At 44.5% G+C, this 21,269-nt stretch overlaps 1 protein-coding gene and 1 long non-coding RNA gene across 2 annotated transcripts; one reads left to right on the forward strand and one right to left on the reverse strand.

Moving 5' to 3' along the window:
• Positions 1–372: 372 nt before the first annotated feature.
• LOC112565005 lies at positions 373–10,300 on the reverse strand. The gene is made up of 3 exons (XR_003099320.1): positions 10,192–10,300; positions 9,570–9,596; positions 373–703 (listed from the first exon to the last, which is right to left on the reverse strand). It is a non-coding gene; the product is annotated as an uncharacterized LOC112565005 (long non-coding RNA).
• Positions 10,301–17,089: 6,789 nt separating this feature from the next.
• LOC112564822 (leucine-rich repeat-containing protein 24-like) lies at positions 17,090–20,193 on the forward strand. The gene is given in 3 exon segments (XM_025239894.1): positions 17,090–17,159; positions 17,522–18,684; positions 18,686–20,193. Coding segments are annotated over 3 exon segments (1,875 nt in total). The 3' UTR covers positions 19,328–20,193.
• Positions 20,194–21,269: the final 1,076 nt, after the last annotated feature.

A 21,269-nucleotide genomic window follows, 5' to 3' on the forward strand; every position in this document is an offset into this window, starting at 1 on the left:
TTGAGTAAAGGTCGATAAATGCTTTTCCTTTTTTTGTCCTTCTCTCTCTCTCCCTGGCCTCATGTTAGACAACTTATTTTGTTCAATTGACATTTCTCGTGGATAAACAAACACCTGCTTTTGTCACAGAGCAAATGGAACCCAAGACCCTTCATTTTTGTTTTATTGGTGACAAGAGATATAACTCTGTGCTACACAAGCTTAAAAACTGAATAATAATAACAACAATAATAAGTAGTGAAAGTTTATAGCGCACTCTATTGAGAACATAATAGTAATGATTTAAGCACTAAAAAAAAAAAGGTTGGACTGAGAATCGAATCCATGACTTTTAGGTTGCTCCATACAAGTAATGATGAGTCGGAGGCGCTACCTCCTCAGCGAACAGGTGAAGGGAGTAACTGTTGGAAGACGACGGGGAAGGAACCTGAGAAATTCCTCTCAGCGGGACCACACACTCCTTCCATCACAGCCTCGTTTGCACAACTTAATTGAGGAGGATAATGGCAATTATACATCCCTCTGAATGTCACTGCACCCATCAACTGATTTAACTGTCAGGGCAAAAGGACAGCAACATTTCTCGCCTGCCTTTTAAAGAGCAAAGAAAGGTTAAACAAGCATTCCCTCCCCCTTCACTGTGTTTCTGTACTCTCCATTGGTCAGTCACTTGTTGCTTCCCAAATTCGGCGCTCACGTCATCCTGGACACCAAATATCAATATAAACAAGTGTAAATATCAACAAGTATAATATAAAGCAATAAATACAAATATCACTAAATTTTTCGCAACTGATTGATGTGTTGTTTACTTCTGTAACAGCTGTTCTACCGTCTAAAACATTTTAATGTTTATTGTTTATGCAGAATGTTTTAACAAAGCTGACATCTTTCGGTTTCTCTTCTTGTGCTCTGACATCCTTGACTTAGAATATACTTACCTCTAGCAATGGGCAAATCCCATCACAAATGACAGCTGGTACCCACAAACATAGATTACTAGCCTGAATATTTCTGTGACCTCTTGTATTGCTTTAGTACTGAGAGAAATCCGCACAAAGCAAATATATCTCCCGAGGAGGCAGCAGCGGATGGAACTCAGTTGATGTCTATGATGTGTCTCGCCAGCAAGAAGGTCTGAGATTCTTCACAAACTCAGGGAGGGCAATGCGTGAGTCACTGAGGCTGAGATAGCAGATCTCGCCCATACAAATGTGTTTTTGTCCGCAGAGAAACGAGGCTGCAACGAGCCCAAGATAAAGGCCAAGGGAGATAAAAAGCGTCCACATGATTTCCAATGGCCGCGTCGCTGCCTTCTCCGCGGGATTTTTCATCAGGTGTCTGGTCTTTGATCTTTAGTTTTATGCCAGAACAAAACTGCACAGTTAATCTTGCACTTTTTGTATGGTGGACACTATTATTCTACAAAATGTATTCATTTGAGAAGCCGTTTGTAGTCGCTGTCCGTGTGTGTGTGTGCGCGCGCGCTTGTTTGTGTGTTATTCGTGCGATGCGCACTCACTGTACATGATTTTGAGGTAAAGGAAGAGAACAACCGCCCATCTGACCTGCCGATCATTCAAATGACATTCGTAGTAACATTATAGTTCATCTGCAACCCAAACCTTCAGTCCAGTGCGCCAAACAGACACAGACAAAGAACGGTAACCCAAAGGGCAAACCTTTCAACACAGAAATACGAATACTCACTTGGATACATAAATGGAGTTCGTCATCTTATGAACTCTAACCCAACCTCCTGTTGGCTATTTGCCCCAGATCGATGGTTGTTTTTTTCTAGACAGTTCTTTGCTTAACAACAAACCTCTTTCTCATGTCCTTCAGAGCAAGATGACAATGACTGCTAAAAAAAGGAACCATTGAACTTATAACAAGGACCTTGCAACCAATCCTCCATAAATAAGTGAAGAAAGACAGATAATTGTTTTAAAGCCTGAATTTCTCAATAGTAATATTTCCTGAAATATTTCTTTTACATCGAGAAATGATGACACGCGGAGCTTCGCGGAGCATAAACAAGCGAGAAGCAGAAGGTCAGAGGGTCCACATAAAGAATACTCGTGTTGTCATCTGAAATAAATCTGCCAGCCATTCGATTTTTTTTTACCGTCGACGTGTGTATCACATTGTTTTTCTCCCTCCCAGCGTTCTTTGAGCCTTGTGGTGTACTTCCCTGGAGAAAATTCGCCCGTACTATGGCGATGTTGAGCTGGTCATTCAGTCCAAGACCTTCTGACTAAGCCACAACTAACACACGCACATTCAAGTGTCAGCAGCCTCTTATTGTCTTCTAGAGAGACAACTGTGATCTACTTCCAGAACAAACTGTACTGGCCAGTAGACTGAAGCATCGCTAGAAGCCGACCCCAGGAAAGAGCAGATAAACACACATGAAGACAAGCGCCGGTGTATTCTGGGAACGCCGCCTGGAGTTATCGCTGCGCCTTCTATTTCGTCTGTTTGTTTTCGGCTTTGATTTTGTGTTCAGTGGCTCATTTTGCTGAGAGTTAAAACCATCTTAGCAGCAAGTACATGGGGAAACTCCCATTCTCTTTGTTCACTTTGTTGGCTTGCTCTTTAATCAAGGAGCGGATCAGAGACGAGACCTTCTGTTCCACACACTGAGCTCAGTCTCATTATGTCAACAGGTCAGTAAGTATGGGAGGATATTTACGGATAAGGACTTGTTTGTGTAATTACAGTAGCAACCAAGTACTTCTCTCTCTGTCTCCGTTATTTCTTTCAGGATGTAATGCCTGTTACAGAGCTGGACTAAGTCTTGAAATGGTTTAGTTGCTGACTAGCTAAAACACAAGCAGAAAACCAAACCTGACCTCATTCATCTCTCCTTCACCCCAGCTTTCCCTCTTTCTTTCATTTTGTATGTCTGTGTGTTCGCCATCTATCAATTAATTCAGCCTAGTTTAATAATAGTAAAGCGCATTTTTCCATTTGGAGTCGAGCTGTCGTGAGCAGGAAAGCCTGCAAACGGAACGACAAGACCAGCAGCAAAGACGGTTGACAAAGAAAACCTAAAGAGTGAGCAAAACATCAAAAGTTGAACAGTTGATCAACTGACAAACTTTGTGAAGCAAGACAATATTCCTCCCATCCTTCAACTCGCTCGGCAAGAAAACACTAACAGGACATTTTCACTGAAGGAACATCTGTTGTTGAGGGAAGAGGCTGACTAGGGACAGGAATCGTTGTCCTCTGTACATTGAAAGTTGAGCGAGCAGGCGGCGAGTCACGTGACTTTGGCTCAGACTGAGATGCGCACCAGCTGCCCTCGCCATCCCACCATGACTGATGACCTCTCACCCCTGCCGGCCATTTTCCTCCCTTTACCTGCCGCTCATCGGAACGGCCATGAGACAGTGACTGAGACCCTTGGTCAGGCGAGCTGACCCCAGTGACTCTCGACCTCTCCATTAAGAGATATCACGTGGTGCTTGCAGTCTCTTGAGTTTTCTTTGCTATTTTTCCTGTTAACAAAATTTTTAGAGAAGTAAGAAAATTTGCTTTTCAAATTTTTGTCTTTCTCGGAGATTTTTCTTCTATCATGCTCGTTATTCCTAATCACGATCAAAAAAATGAGTTTTGGCCGCATCTTCAAGTCGTAGTTTAAATAATCCATAAACTGTCTTAACTGCCCTAACAACGAGCTCCATGTTACATCAGTTTCGTTCTTACTCATAACTCATTTTTTCTTCTTCTGAAGGAGCAAGTGGAATAACTTTGCTCAAGCCTCCTCATAAGTCAGTCTAACGACTTTAGATGAATACATTATTTAAACCTCCCCCAGCAACATTTTGTGAAGCTGCTCTGAGACAACAGTCTTAAGAAACTTCAACATTATTCCAAAAGGTTTTTAAGTAATGTCTGTTATACTTTGTCTGTACCTACACGTCTTACCCTGAAATAAATGAAACAGGAATGTGTTTAATCATAATTAGTTTTCAAAGAGTAGTTTATGATAAAGAAAAGCCATCCTGGTCACAGCTTTATGTTAGGAAAGGCAAAGACTTGCAGAGTTGGCGAGTCTATTGCAGATGCTGGTCTGGACATGATGAAGTGTTTTCTACCGCCGCCTGCAACAACTCGTCCCTGGAGAGCTGACAAAAGGAAAGCATGCGACAGAGAGATAATTGTTTTTAGGAGCTGAAGCATTCATCATTGCCTACATGGACTGCAGGTCAGTAAATGTCTGCGCGCGTGTGTATGTGCGTGTGTGTATGTACGTGTGTGTGTGAAGAGGCTCACATGCTAGTGAGTCTGTCTGCGTGTACGCACAATAAGCAAACAGTTGTGTCTTTATTGTGTGTGATTAGCTCATTAATGTAATGGTCTTTCTGACTCCATGTCCCTTAACGACTCAATATTGTCCTCCTCTCGATGGCCTTCTCCGTCTCCCGTTTGTTGATGTCGGTCCGCACTCAGACCGCCTGCTACTCTACCCAGGCTTGTATCCGAGTCTCTGTTGCGAGGACTTTTATTCCCAATTTTCCTTTTCAATATTTTCCATTACCCACTCGCATTCAGTCACACACATTCTCTCTCTGTCTTTGTTTGTCTTTCTGTTGCTTGATCTCTTCCTTTTTGATTGTCCTAAACAAAATTGCATTTCAAGAAGATATTAAAAGTTTTTGAATAGGAAAAAAAGCTAGTATTACAGCATTCCTGCGTTTTTCGCGATAATCACGGATGGGAGATGATCTCTCCTCCTAAGTGCCTGCCCGTCTGTTGTCACTTTTCCACTCAGTCCGACAGCCACGTCACAGAGCGACGACTGCTCCTCACCCCTCAGCCCAACCCACACTGGCGACACGAATACCGAGTGTTGTCCCAGTCCAGGGATGGCAGCAGCTTCGACGACTTTCTCCTAGCCAATGAGTCCATTGTCCACCTCTCACAGGTCATCCAAGTTCTTCCACAAGACTGATTCTCTCATTGTGCCATTAAGGTAAATCTCACCGCTCAGGTGTGACAAACCTTTGTGTGTCTTCACTGGCTGGTGGCAGCGGCCACTGGTCTCTCTACATCTCTCTGGCTACTTAACACTGTCTGCCTGACACCTAGGTCTTCCCTAAAACCCTGTCGACCAGACCCACAAGGTTTCTCTAGCTGTGGATGTGTCGACCTCTTTGTAGGACATGTTCATGTCCCCCGACTAAAGATGTCCGCTAGTGTCGTGGTTAAAACCCTCGCTTATCACCACAACAGTAAAAGACCATGGATTCCGATCTCGTCTCCAGACCATTTCTGTATGTGACAGAACCTGGCCACTTCCAGACACATTCTCTGTGAAACAGTGACAGTGACCCTTCATAGTGCGAGATCACCACTAGGTGGAAGCACTTTCTTGCCAAAGAAACCCAACCAGTCAACTGGACCCAGGTACAAATGGCACATGACAGCAGCTGTGTACTGAGAACTTGTGTCTGACCATGTGCTGTCAACATATCAGCTGAATAATGTCACGTGGCCTCAAGTGTCAACCAACGTTTATGTCCTTCATATTTACTGCTCGTTTCCATGCCAGCTGATGGCGCTGTGGGCAAAGCCCACTAACATATTCCCTGCAAAGAAACACCAATATCAATAAATCTCGCGAGACCAGCTGACAGATCCTCACTTTGCAATGGTAATACGGACGTTGAGCGGAAGTCGGGCGATGCTGGGATTTCGGTCAAAAAAGTCTTTTTTCTCCCTTATACAACTTGGAGGGTTTCCACTGAAGTAGAGAACGAATAACAGTAAGTTTGTGTTGAGAACCACCATAACCTGACCGACATTTTCCAGTAATTTGCCGTTGTATTTCCTTTCACTTGTGATGACGCCATCCTTTGTTTCTAATTTGAATTTTATTTCGATTGTTTTATGCCACAGACATCCACATTTGTCATTGTTCATTACCACAATCAACAATATAAATAATAGTAAGAATCATATAAATAACTCACTTGTTTACGCCAGTTTTCAGGACTTTTAGACGTGTCCTAAACTCAGAGAATGTCTTTTTATATTTATAGTTCATCCCTGGCAGCGTTACATCACTTGTATTCTTTTCACTATTTGAACTGACATAACTATGCTTGGATTAAGATTTTTCCTAGGCTCATATAAAGACTGGCAACTAAGACTTCCTTCACACAAACAGCATTTTGGAGTGGTTCTTTACAGCTGAGGAATTGTCACTGTTATTTTCTTCGCATGAATGGTGACACTGGTGGCGCTGTACTGCATTTTATTTTGGCAAGGAAGAAACTGCCGGCGAAACTATTAAAGTCTGAGAGAAAGGAAGCCTGTGTTCCTGTCATGGCGGCATTCCTCACAACTGAGAATCACCAGGAGGTTTGGACTTACAGCATCCAACTGTCCTGTTGATTCGTTATTGTCCAGGGTGTCACACGTTCTCACACCGGCTAGAGTCACGTGACAGTCAGCACAACTTACAGCGTTAACTCGCTTCTCAACTTCCCGATATAAACGCTGGTGCATTCTGGGAAAATCAAAGTCTTGACACATAATCATCAATCAGAATGCAATTTCGTGCGGTCTGATGAGAAATGGGGAGCAATGAGTCCTCAACGCCCTGCTCATCCACAGCGACGCCTGGCGGTAGTGACGTCAGCATGGCGTGCAACGTGTGGACGGACAATCAGCAAAAACTAACGGTTATAAAGTGATAGCTAGTTGAAAAAATAGGGTTTTTTCTTTTCATTTTACTTGTTCTTTGACAACGTTTGTTGCACGTATGATTTTTTCAAAAAAAAGCCTCTCCTCTTTCTCGCTCTCGCTCTGGGCACTGTGTGTGAGGTGGGAGGAAGATTGAGAGCCAAAGAGAGAGAGAAGGGGAAAGAGAGAGGGAAAGAAGAAGACGGGACACACATTCTTTGATGTGTGAGGAAAGTGGGGTACGAGCACATTTGGAAGCATGGCAGAAAAATAGAGATAGTAAATTACGTTTTTCTTCCCTCTCTGAGCCTCCTTTCCTGAACTGACATCCTTTATTTATAAAGGTTCACATCCCAGATAGTGCTCTCCTTTTTTTTTTTTGCTTGATATCTTCAAATTATTATTAAAACTTACTCCTCATCTTACGTGCATGTCCGATCTTGTTTTTCGTAGATAATTCTTGATAAGTTTCGTGAAATTGCTTCAAATATCAAGTTATTAAAGTTGTGGCCACCAACCTGACATGACTGCTTACAACTGTCAAGATTTGTTTTATTTGACTGAGCCTACAATTCACGAAATAAAGTGAAGAAAAGTATGGTTTAGCCTCCAGTTTAAGCAAACCATATCTTTTGATTGATAATTTATTGATTATCTTATTAGACTATTAATTGTTTATGATGTTGTTTCCCCCATTGAGGTTACCATGACTCCCAAGATGTAAAGAGATGAGAAACTTTGACAGTCGCAACAGTTCACTAGACAAAAAACAAACAAACAAAAAACAGATGAAACTTTGAAGCAAATATTAAATCAGACTGATTGTATGAGAAAGAAAGAAAGAAAAAACAATACAAGAACATCTAGCAGACTGCAGCGGTCTTGCCATCCCTGGAGGAAACAGGTGACCTCACTAAAAGTCAACTGGCAGGAGGCATAAAATAAGCTTGACATGATCTACCCAGCACACCTACCCGCCATCTTCGTGCCTCGCATCTGTCCGTATTTCTCCATCAGAAGAAGTTCGCACCAAGTAATTGCTGGTCGGAAAAAGAAAGAAAAGAGAAAGCCAGTCGCAGCGAGCGGTCTGACAGCGCTCAGTGCCGGCTTTTCTTGCGAAAATTATTCTCTGGGTTCAACTTGCAGAAGGCCTTTGGTGTCTGCGATCTCTGACAGAAAACCTTGATGAGGAAAGCAGCTGAAATGACGAAAGCTTAGAGCTGCAGCAATCAATTAGTCTGAGACCAGATGACTTGCTTGTGATGTAGACAGCGGGAGAGAAATGTGGACGAGGGCCTGGACAGTGCACGCCAATCACCGGGTCATTACATCCTGTAGTCAACGAACCTCTCACATACAAACTCTCACAGAGATGATGGTGTTCTCTGTCACAGCTTGTGTCCAGACATCGTTGTCCATTAATGTCTCTTTGTGTTTGAGGAGATATACTGCTGTCCTCTTTCTTGCTGTCTTTGACTTTGTTGTCGTTGTCATTGCTTCTCTTTTCTAGTTATTTTATTGCTTATGTGTTTATTAGACACGAAGGGACATAAAAAAGTTACAGAAGAAACTTTTTTAATAGGTAATGTTTGTTGTTGTTGATGGGTTAAAGGAAACGAGGTAAATTGGAGGTATTGGAGAGGCAGACAAACAAAGGGACGGACGGACAGATAAACAAGAACGGAGAGGAAAAACAGAAGAGAGATAAAGGATGAGGTAGCAAGAAACTTCTGAAATATGTGTCAGCGAATCTGTCATTTTGGTTCATTTTGACAACTTACTTCCCCACCGCCGTTTGCAGTAGTGTAAAAGTGTTTTCCTGTCTCATGTTCCTCTTCCGAAAATTCTTAAAATATTTAGCGATCTTCCTTTTTTATGTCTCCGTCATTCCGTCAACGTGAACCCCGGTCTGGCATCGTACAGATGTTTTTAAATTGTTCATGTGCATTAAAACAGCTTTTTCTAGAATACTTCTTTTAAGTCCTGGGATATTCTTTCCCTCGCTTTAGCTCTTGGTCACGTGTTTTCCCTACGTTATAGTTACGTCATTTTACGTCATAGGTTTTTCTACTTCTACCGTCGTTCCTTTCCCCGGTAACTTCTTTTGTACTCACTGCTACGGTCTTTCTTGTCCTCCCCTCGTAACCTTTTCCCTACTGCCAGAGTGGTCTTGGTAACCCACCCGGAGTCTAATAACAGTTTGTTTTGCTGAATTATTGGAGCGACGGGCGTTATCTGCCCCTGCGACCGTCGCAGCTCTTGTTCGTTGCCTCGTGTCTCCTTGAATATTAGGTTCTGTTGTGGCAAACCTCCATCTAATGTTGGTCTGTCCATTATCTCGTGTCCTACATCCCCGGCCCCTGGGAGGTACTTGACCTGCGCACAATGCAGGTCACCGTCACGCGATGAGTTGATCCTTCACGGATCCACAACCATATCTGTATAAAGGTTGAAGACCACAACTTTATCCCTTAGGTCCCTTTAAGAATTTTTTTGTTCAGTTAATTAACTAAGGGGCTTAACTATCTTCATAAATAAATTCAACTTTTTTTATGAGCAGCTGTTATTTTCATTCGAGTGTTTCATGATGTATTAAGATGTTCATTTATGTGATAGATATTTATTTGATGTTCATTTATGTGCCAACACATTTAACAAGTCTCGCATGGGAACCATCTTGCCTCCAACTTCATTCTGTTTATTTGGCTTCTGTTACCATAGAAACTGCTTTTTTTCGGTACAGAATCCAAACAGGCACTTGTATGGCAGGCCACCCAGACTGCGAGAAAATTTGAGATTAGCGCCTGGCATTTGAGTTTGAATTGAAGAATTACCTGACTGATAGGCCAGCCGTTAACGTCAGCACCTACCTGAGTAACCCTCCCGTCCTCCTGCACCTGTGGCATGCCAACACACAAAGCAACTTTATAGCCTTACAAGCAGACAGGCTGACAGGCAGACATGAAGATAGCAAGATAGTCATGTGAAGAAGAAGAAGAAGAAGAGGAGGAGGAGGAGGAGGATGCTGGTCTTTTGTTACTAATGTGATGATGATAGCCAGGTTTCATAAATCAACGTCACTATTAACCAAAAAGACAGAAAGGTTTAGATGTTATTCCAACGAATCAAGCACACAACATAACTCTTAAAACAGCAACAACACAAACAACAAGTTCAGTCCTAGCAATGAACAACAAAACATGTTTACTGACTTGACATGTTAGTCTTAATTGGTTCTGCAATACACAACAGAGCGCATTCGGATTTACTATTTCCGCAACTTCATTCTCTTCTCCTCCTTCTCTCTCTCTGTTTGTGTGTCTGCGCGCGGGATTGTGAATGGAGGATGTATTGCAAAGCACAGGTATACCTGTCTATAGCTAGAGTTACACTGCAGGGTTAGAATATGTTTGTCTGTTGCTAGAGCTACACCCCTCGCTAAACAAATAAAATTTTCTGTCTTCTCCGCTGGCACGTGTCTGCTGACCTCACCTTGTGACTGCAGAATACATCTGACATTGTTTGTCCACTTCACTCCATGACCCCACTTCTGAAACTTTGTCCACTTCACCCGATGACCCCACTCATGAAACCATTCCCCTTGTCCTCTGTGTCTGGCAGGGCACGAGGAGGTGTGTATAGTTCTCACAGATAGTTACAATGGTCGGACCATCGTAATCGGAGATTAGTACATCGGTCATGTGACAGACGAACAAAAGGTTACATCGGGTCGGGGTTAAGAGGTTAAAGTCGTGAGCTTTGTTTGCTTCCATTATATTTGCTTCGCCAGTTATGCTTCAAACGCGTGAAAAAAATAGTTTTTAAAGCCACGTATGTCTGGGTCTTGCTTGTAAACAAAGGCAATAAACAAGCAGGTGCTGCTGACACCTGGAGGCAAGGAAGGGAGGAGATATGCTGGAGGAGGCTGCGCTTCTTCTGCGCACTGACAACAGTCAGCAGACTTTAAGGCCAGACACCGGTCGAAAAATTGTCAAAAATTTTACATTTTGGCCATTTTCAGATTACTTCATACTGTCAAAGTTCATATTTTGTTTCTATTCACTCGCCAAGTGGTTTTTCATAGAATAATCTAGAAATATGTCTATTTTGTCAATGAAAACATCTACTTCTATCCTATTTACTTTTCCCGAGCGCAGAATTAGCGAGAATAGAGAATGTTTGAGACATAGCAACACACCTCGCCACGTGGCAACTGTGTCACATCGTATATCGGTCGAAAGGTCATGACATGAATTTTCAAACAAAGGCTGAGTCAAAACCCTTAGAAGGCCCCAAGCTATGATACAAGCTCTTTTCTAGACGACACAAAGGTCGGAAACTTCCTTATATGGACGCATGCGTAACATACTTTGCATATAGCCAATCAGAATTCACTAATGCCGACCTAGACGGGGTCATAGGGCACACGAACACGCTTCGGCTGTGCTCGGGTATCCCACAAGGCAACTGTCATGGCCTCCGGATGTATAAACAATGGCGACGCAATTCAAAGCTTGTTCTGGATATTTTCTTTTCTAAGACATTAACGTTAATATTACATGTTCATTGTGCCTGTCAGACGCTCATTTCTTCTCACAATACCACGTGCAAAAAAATAAAAACCACGTGGACATTCTTAGACCGTCGTAGCAGCTAAAAAAAGTAACTTAGTGAACCGAATTCGGCTGTCGAAATCAGCGTCAGTCATGTGGTAAGCGAGCTGAAAATAAAGCGAAGTTTTCATTTCTGCTGCAAACCTCGGTAGTAATCAGGACTAGATGCGAACATTTACACATTTGAGTCAACTTGCAATGCTAGTTATTTATGTACTTTGTCAGGAATGTAGGGAAACAGAGCTTACATCATTTGCACAGAAAACAAAGGTTGGTTGGGGGTTGGATGGTCTTACTCCAACCAAATGTAACAAACAGAATGTGAAGACAATTATGTATAGCATTCCTAACAAACAATGAAAACTGCTATCTAGTCAAGCTTGAAGCCATTCAGTGTCTAGAGAACACATCATTGTCAGCCCCCTAAAAGGCCATGCAGACAGCTGGTGCTTTTCCCAGAAATCTTTGACAGAAAATAAGATACCCCCTAGCCACAAAAATCAACCATCTTTAATCCATGTGACTACAGAGGTAATTCATAAAATAATCCTAGCATACAGAGGAACAGAACATGAGCAGCTGCTTAAATTCTGGTGCAGTCAGTGATGTATCTCTAGATTTCATGAATAGATTATTCTTATTCCTATTTGCCCCCAGTGGAGCATAGGGCTGCAAGAATTGGTTATACTCCCCTATAAGCTTTTGAAATAATTTCTTTAATTGATGTTCATCCCATCACCCTGCAACTGAAGGCTAAGAAAGATGAGAGTGTTTCCTACTAATGCTGCTACTTCAGTAGATGCTCGCAAAAATTGGAAGCAATATGCGACATCATCACTAAATGTTAGAGAGCAAAAGACCAAAGATGGCAAAAACCATGAAGCTAGTGGACACTGAACTTTTATATAACTAACTAAACCTATAACTGTGTTGATCAATGTTTGCAAACACCATTGTTTTTATTACTGTGTACTTCTCTGAAGCCTGGTCAGCAGTTGGTGCACAACACAACCATGTTGACTTTTCTAAAAGTGAATAAAATAATTAATTTTATTAGTAATGTTAAAGTTATATGTAGTAACACATTGAAAGATGGTTATATTTTTCATTCAGCAGGTAAATTACATGAAAGGCTTAGAGAAAACAAAGTTACTAAGCTTGATATTTCTGCTCGCGCTTTTTCCATTCATTGTTTTTGTTACAGTTAGTTTACTTATAAACCCTATAACTTTATATTGACATGTGATACAGGCCTAAAATTTGAATGAAGTTTTCTACATACATATGTAAACATTTCAGTGAGAGCTTTTTAAAAAATATTTAGTGGTTTAGTAGTTACTAAGCTTTCACTTTGTTTTCCTTCGCCTTTTCAGTTTCTTGTTTTAGTAAGCTTGTTTAGTTCAAAAGCTTATAACTTTATATTGGCATGTGATACAGGCCTAAAATTAGGTTGAAGTTTTCTTTATTCATATTTAAACAATTCTATGAGAGCTTTTAAAAAAAATATTGAGTAGTTTTAGAAGTTACTAAGCTTTCAGTTTTTCTTTCCTCGTTTTCTCAGCTTCTTGTTTGGTTAGAGACTGTTTACTTCAAAAGCTTACTCCTTCTTTTGACAAGAGATATAGATCTGCAATTTGGTTGAGCTTTTCTTCATACAAATTTAAACATTTGTAGGAGAGCTTTTTTACAAAATATTTAGTATTTTGGTAGTTATACCGTTTTAAATCAAAATTTCTTAAAATTTAACACAGTGTTTTACAAAAAAATTCATAAAAAAAAACTAAGCCGATTTTGCAAAATCCCCCTCCTACGTTTGTAGATTTTACTTTTAGGTAACTATTTCAAACAGAATTTTGAGTCTACTCACAAAATTGGCAAAGTTATAAGCTTTTTAAAATGTTTGTTTGGGCGCCATTTTGGATTGTTTCCATGGCAACCGATCGCGCGACGAGTGCAGTAAAACAATTTTTTTAAACTTCATTCAAAGGCTAAACAGCTGGTAAAAAAAAAATCCGCGCTATCCCGTGAAACAAAAAACTTTTTTTTTCGACCGGTGTCTGGCCTTAATATCAGAACCTTCAGGCTTTCCTTCTGATCACAATTACTGTCGTAAACAATAAGACCTAGCTATTGAAAGTAAGAAAGAGAAAACCAAACAGACTTTTCTCATAGATGTGGAAGATAATTAACCAAGGAGGAAGGCAGGAAGAACATTATAAGCAACATATGCAAAGACACAAAAACAAAACAAAAAAGTGTTTAATCTTCAAAGCAAAAACCTTTCTAGTTGTTAAAACCCTCCACCTCGCTTGAAATGTCTTTTATTCTCTCTTGCTCACCTTCTCTCTTTCTCGTATTTGAAAAGGAAATAAACACTTAAGGTAGGGAAGAAAGTAAGTGCAAGCAGATAAATGAAAGGAAACATCAATTAAAGATGACTCACGAACATTTGATGGCAGGTGAACGCGGGTGCTAATGAATAAAAAGCAAGAAGTTCTTAATTAAAAAAGCATAATAATCCCATTAGAAAAAAACCAAGAATCTGAAAAGAAAGATAGAAAAATTGCTGAAAGAGTAATTGTGAATAATTACCCCCCGTGTAAATATAAAGTAGTTTATTGTAGGACAGTCTTTCCAATAGACTGGCATCGCAAAGGTGTAAAAATATTGTTTACTTCCTCCACACACATAAACATCTGCACAAAGGTAAACAAAAGATTAGTTTTTCAAATTTAATTTCTGTTTCCATTCACCTTTCTGCTGACGGCTCTGGGCGTCAGAGGGCGCTGCAGGACATGCACAGGGCGTCAGAGGGCGCTGCTGCAATGGTCTCGCGTTATCAGACTGCGCATGCGCTGTGGATGACATACCTGTGTGGGTAAGTCTACCCTGCACCAGGGTGCTGTAAGTTGCGATGAGCCAATCCCACGCCAGAACTAAGGCATTAATTCGCCATCCAGCACGTGACCTGACGATGCGCGCAGCAGCCGAGCATCCAGGGAGCATCCCGGGAAGGTGTAAACACGGGGCTGACTGCAATCGTGTCTGAGACAACAGGTCCTGGCTGCGATGTGCTTCTCGCATTTTGCACATGAAATTCGTCGGCGTGCACAGTCCCCGAGACAAGAAGCAGACCCCCTATGACGTCAGCCAGAGCCTTGTCGAGCCCTGGTGGAGATAAGTAATATAAACCTCGCTAATTACCCGTCGCCCTCGTGTGCCGAGCGCAGTCATTCATTACAGGATGACGGACCTGGGAGGCGCTGGGAGGCTGGTGTGTGTGGTGGTGGGAGCTGAGTGAAGTCTTCATCCGATGGAGAAAGTCTACGAGAAGCTTAGCAACAGATAAAACATCATAAACAATCCTGATCGTAGCTCCACTCCGACTGCTACACATGTTTTATTAATTAGCTGCAATCAATCAATAAGCTTTTCTGGGGACAAAATGAGGTTGTTGTTGTTATGGTGACACTTGGTGAAGCCAGTAAGATTACCAGACACAAATTTGAAACCCAAGTCTTTAAAGAGAAATCACGATCTCTGATAATGAGTTAGTAAACAACAATACTGATCATTATAAACAAAACAAGTCTACACGACTAGGTTCGCATCCTACGATAGTTGAGGAAGTTTTTGAGAACAAAAATTACTCGCTAACATAGTTTCTTCTATTGAACGACCATCCGATGAAGGATGATGTCCAGCCCATGACGAAAGCAATGTGAAAGGTATACAGGATATGTATATATACAGTATATGTGTACACCCCAGTGCCAAGTGTTTCCGTTCAACCCGACAACGCGAGCTTTTATCACAAAGCCACCCCTGTTTGTAAACACCCGTTATCACGATCTACCCGCACAGTCTCGCCTGTCTCTCACCCGTCTTGCTGTCTGCATGACACGCTGTCTTATTCTTCCATTCCTAACATCTGTGTGTATACGTGTGTGCGTGTGTATGTGTGTTTATTATTGTGGTGGGGGTAGTGATGGTGATTGTGGTGGTGGTGGTGGTGGTGGTGTTAGCTATTGCACAACAAACTGACTTTCGGTGTCATCAGCGTTGCGGACTAGATCAGCTGGATATTTTTTTATCGCATCTATAGGAAACTTTACCGCAGGTAGTTCCATAGTATATTTTTACCTGAGCAGGTAAGCTGCAGCTCCCCCATCTCTCTGGCTACAGTTGTGCTCGCCCCTTGAGTTAAACTTTTCAGTCTTTAAATATTCAGAAAATAATATATTATATATTAAAAGCTAGAGGTCACCTCAGTCGTTGAATGACTACATCAGCAAACACTTTCGTGGTGTTGGATGTAAGACAAATATTAAGGTATACAAATGCGCGGACACACAAACACACATACAAAGTCATACATCAGGCACACTAGACAATGGATGGATACCTGTGTGGTGGACACAGTGATGTTACATTCATGACAATACTGTAACATCAACATTCACATCATCTGCGCTGTGGCCGAGAGCATCTGTTTACTAATGATTCCCTGTCCCTGTAATCCCTACAGAGCAGGACGAGCGTGAGAGAGCGAGCGAGGGAGAGAAAGAGAGAGCTGGGGCCCTGTGGTAACCGCCAACCGACCAACCGTCTGCGAACAACCGCCAAAGCGGCCAAGCGAGCGACAGAGAGAGAGAAGGGTGGGAGGGGAGGAGCGACAGAAAGAGAGAGAGGGGTGGGAGGGGGAGGAGAAAGAAAGAGAGAGAAGGACGGAAGGGGGAGGAGAGAGAGAAGGGGTGGGAGGGGAAGAGAGAGAGGGTTGGGAGGGGGAGGAGAGAGAGAGGGTTGGGAGAGAAAGAGAGAGAGAGCACGCGCTGCGGTTCTCGTGCCGCGCTCACTCACTCCCTCCAAGCCTGGTGGCTGGCAGCTGTAGCACCTTCCTGCTCTCCTCCCTCGCTCGCTGTGGCGGCGACTGTGACTGAGTCTGAGGCTGGAGGAGGGGGAGAAAAAGTAGCAGCAGGCCTGTTAGCGGGGAGCATATAACTCGCTCTGGTGATTTGCGGGGATAGTGTGGCGGCGGCAAAGAGCGGGAAAACTTAGCTTTTAATCACAAATAATTCTACACCCGTGTGTCCGGGCCGTGGTGCCAGTGCCTTGCCGAGTGGACACCGACACAGACCCACAAAACCTACTCCGGAGGTAACCTGACCCACAAAGTGAGGAAGGGAGGGGTTTGGAGGCTGACTGCTCGTGACACACCAATGGAACCGTCAGTCACGAGGTTGATGACGTGACGTGGCTGGCGAGGGCGCAAGCTGTTTACATTTATTCTCTTCATTGCAAGGTTTGCCGTGAAGGTGGAGTGTACCCGGATTAACATCGAAGTCAGTTGAGTTTCAGCGCAGAGTCAACGAGGGGTAAGGAGGACTTCTGAGGGTAAGAAGAAATTTGTCCACCCCATCCAAACAGTTGTGATAACTTGCATGCTGCGTATGGTTTCTGTCAGGATGTGTCTCGCGCACAGCTTTCATACCCGCGAAAACAACTTGTTTTGGAATTATGCGATCTCCGGGTGCTGAACAGTGATTGTTTCGGGTGGTGGAAAAATAACGAAGCCTGGTGTGTACTAAATTCATCTGGACTTACTCAGACAAGCGAGTTGTAGATCGGTTACACACTCGTGACGACACTGCGCGTGCCCTTTGTGCATGCGCCGACGAGGTTCGCTCCTCTGTGACAAACAATTACTCAAAGACGAAGCTTTGATCAATACACACACTGGAGCGTGGCGCTGCCTTCACTTCCTTCACTGCCTGGCAATGGACGACCTGGTGGTGTCAGCCCTGGTGGTGATAACCTGCGGCTGCCAGGTATCGAGCCGCAGTCAGCGTACGTCACCGTGAGGGACACGACACGTAATATTCAGTATTGATTGCCTTTATACCTCCACGTCGCCCGTCAACCCTGCCTGCCGTGCGACAACAACCACCACTGACTCTCCTTCATGTGCTGTCAATGTGTTTGGTCTCCACAACATTAATTTTGACGACCAGCAACTGTCAGATGACAACCACACGTACGTGTCTTATCTTCTTTCCGTTGGACGAGTGGCTGAGTTCTAGTTGTTACCTTTTATTTTGAAATGTTCTGGAGGTAGAACTTATCTCTTCGTGATATCCCGCGAACAATGAGGAAGAGAACAAAGAAACTAGGTTGCTGATACCCGATAAAACCTGCGGGTGCCATGTAAGTGCTTCCTACCCTACCCAGAAATGGGGTTTCGTACCAAGGTGCGAGCCGTGGAGTGTGGTGTCGATTCTCACCTGGACGGAGATCATCATCGCCAGCAAAACCATGGCCAACGTCGTTCTCCACCCGGTGTCGTCGCTCATGGCAACACCGTCATCATGTGCGGGGTGTAATATTCGTTTTGCTTGTCTTGCGCGTGCAGTTGACCTTTCCCTGCCCCCGAGATTGCTTCTGTGAACCCCACAGCAAGAACGTGCACTGCACCAACAAAGGCTTGACCAGCATTCCGGAGGGCATCCCCGGCGACACCATCGAGCTGGTGCTGAACCTGAACACGTTTCACAACCCCGACCTCACTCGCCGCAACTTCACGGGCCTGATGAAGCTGCAGAAGCTGTACATGAGCAAGTGTGGCATCGAGACCATCGCCCTCGACACCTTCACCGACCTCGCCGACCTCATGTGGCTGGACATCAGCTCCAACAAGATCTCCTTCATCGCGGATTACACTTTCCGCGGCCTGAACCTCAAACACTTGTTTTTGAACGACAACAAGAACATTCAGCTGTCCTCGCGAGCGTTTGCCGAGATGACCACCCAGGGACTGTACATGCACGAGTGCAGCATGTCCAGGCTGTCAGTGGAGGTACTGGCACCGCTCAACGGCTCGCTCCGCACCCTGTGGCTGGATTCGAACCAGTTCGACACCTTTTCCGAACAGTGGCAGCAAGTGTTCAGCCAGCTCGGACACCTGCGGCTGGGCAAGAACCCGTTTCACTGCAACTGCGAGCTCGGGTGGCTGCACAAATTCTTCACCAAACATACGTCTGTCTTCTCTGGAGCGGACAGACCCTCCTGCGCGTCCCCCGCCCTGGTGCGCAACAAGCACTTTAGCAACTTGACGGCCGAAGACTTCCGGTGCGAGCTGCCTGCCTTCCGCAATGTCGACGCGCATTTCGACACCGAGGTGGGCAAGCTGACCTGCCAGGCCCGGGGTGACCCTACCCCAACCCTGTACTGGATTCGGCCGGACGGCACGACGGAGACCTACTACCCGCCCCATGGCGAGGAGAGCGAGGAGAACGAGGGCGTGATGTACATGACAAACGTCAGACTGACGGACAGCGCGCGCTACAAGTGTGTGGCCAGCAACCCCGCGGTAACGTCACCTTCTCCTCAACGTCGTGTGGCCCTCGGCCCCGCAGCCGACCACCACCCCCACAGACAACAAGTTCGTCATCGTCGCCGACCCGCCCACCTCTCCACCCTCGGGCAGGCAGTACCGAGACGAGGAGGACCCTGGCTCGTCGGCTCACGACTGGGGTGTCAACAAGCCAGAGATGAAGCTAGGGGGCACTAACGGCCAGGACGACGACACGCCTAAAGCCAAGAGCGATGACCTCCGGTTCACCATCGTCGACATCGTCGGTGCCGTGGTCGGCACGTTCCTGCTGACGGTACTCATCAGCGTGCTGGTGGCCCAGCTGTACTGGAGACGGCGCGAGCGTCTGAGGCAGGAGACCACTACTCCGTACCCGATGCCAAGCCACCCCTGGCACCCGCCCGTCTGTACATTATGGGCGAGGATGGCGAGAACAGGGTGCGCATGCTCAATAATCATGGACACCCGGAATGTCCGACCTGAGGTCGTGTACCTCTCATCCACGCGGCGCCTTGATCCTCTTCACTTTCTTCATCTGCTTCTTTCGTACATTGTTTCTCCTGACGATAAACTGACATCAGTCGTGGCATCGCTGCTGGCCCTGGACAGGAAGTGCGAGGCTGCAGGTGAGATGAAAACTGATTGAGGACGACAAACGAGGAGAAACAATAGTTGCCGGCAATCAGCAGGTTCCAGTGCAGGGAAAGCAAGTAGTCTGTGCCTGATTCTTTCTTCTTCGACTTCTTCAAGTGTTTTGTGTCTTATTACGGCGAACAGATAGTATACAGGATCTACCTAGCCTTCTGCATGAGCCAGGGTTAAAGGTCATGGAAGGAGAAGACCCTCGTTTGGTTTTGTGCTCGTCTGTAGCTCAGCTTTACGTCACGTGATTGTATAAGTACCTTACATACGCCCAACTGTTCCCTACCACTACATTATGCTCACTCCTTGCCCACGCCTCTCAGTGTACATCTGTCAGTAAGTGTGTCCACAGGCGCACAGACCTGTGGGATGGAAATCTGTTTTGGGATTACATCAGCTTTGCACGTGCAGGTCGTTCTGTTGGTCACGTGGACATCTGGAGATCTTATCTACACTTCAATATCATGCTTGAATGGATAACAGTTTCATGTGTCTTCAGTGGAGATGTTTATTTTTGTTGCTATGGATTTAAGAGAAACATTCGTTTTTGTATATAATATGTGTGTGTGTTCTTCGTTTTTCACGTGTCAACAGTTGCTGTCCTTCGATCGTTAGAGAAACCGTAGCAAGGTCAGCGACACTTACAAGTATCTGTGTGTAAGTGACTGGAACTGACCTTGTGTGGTGGGGACCAACTGCGATCGGATGCAAAGGTCCCTAGAAAAGCCACATCATCGTGAGAGATTGTTTGTGTGGGTGAGTGGATTGTTGTCCTCTTGTCTTCTTGTACTTACTAAATGTTTCGGCTGTTCTGATTGGGTCAATTGTAAACAAACTGCGCGGTAGTTCGTCTCCTCTGAATCCACTATCAAAAAAAAAACAAAAAAAAACAAAAAAAAACCCACAACAAACAAACAAAGCCATTTCAGACACCAGCTGCACATTCACTCTAACAAACCAACTTCCCCATTGAAGACTAAGCCCTCGGAGGAGTCTCACCAGGAGGACATCAAACATTTCTCGCTCTAGAGAGTCTTGAACACGAAGCTTGTAATTTGCTCTACCATCCACTCCTTCTCCCTATTCATTTATTTACACATTCCATCCCCCCTGTCCTCCACCATCACTACAACAACCTGATTCCTCCAAAGTCTCGACTTTGTCCCCTCTCTGTGGTCGTCGTTGTTGCGACAGAATAACTGAACCTCCGACAGTGTCAGCCACTGAATAAAGTCCTCACATCTCACATCTATATCAGATGTGCACCACGGGAGGCCAGCTGGCTGTGGGTGTGTAAATGGTTCATTCCTTGCCACTTGTGTGCGCTGTCAACCACTCGCGGATACAGTATGGCGGTCCCTGACATTTGGGGCTGGCGCGCCGTGACTCATGCACATTCTAACCGCCACGACAAAGCCGCTTTCTGCTTCATCGCTGCCTGCAGGTGTTGTCGATAATAAACGTCGACAATGCTTCAGAATTTACTGTCAGCTGCTAGATGTCAGTCTGCGGGGGGCTGCATCAAGGTGCGAGCGCCTGGCTGCACTGATGCGTGGCAGTCGTTAGAGTGTGGGAAAGCCTGCCAGACAGTCGACACGCATTTCTCAATCCTCCGCCATTTTCTGTCGAGAGCTTGAGGTCTGGCGATAACTGTGCACAGGCTGTTTGTTTATTGTCATTCGTTCTCGCTGCCAGTGAAAGACAAAACCCTCCGCCGACTGCAGTTCGTGCCAGCGCTTTAATTTTGCTCCTCTGTCCAAAAACTCGTTCTGACATTCAGTCATTCCTCTTCAACATCCTCTGTCAGTTCCGTGTGTGACACACCAGCGAATATGATTAAAGGGCTACCAGGATGTCACCAGGTTACTATTATTACTGCGTTTGACATTTCTCACAATTTTTATTTGCTATTTATCCCATTCCGGTGCAGATGGACTGGCAGATGC

The sequence above is a fragment of the Pomacea canaliculata genome, linkage group LG5, assembly GCF_003073045.1.
Source record: "Pomacea canaliculata isolate SZHN2017 linkage group LG5, ASM307304v1, whole genome shotgun sequence".
NCBI lineage: Eukaryota > Metazoa > Mollusca > Gastropoda > Architaenioglossa > Ampullariidae > Pomacea > Pomacea canaliculata.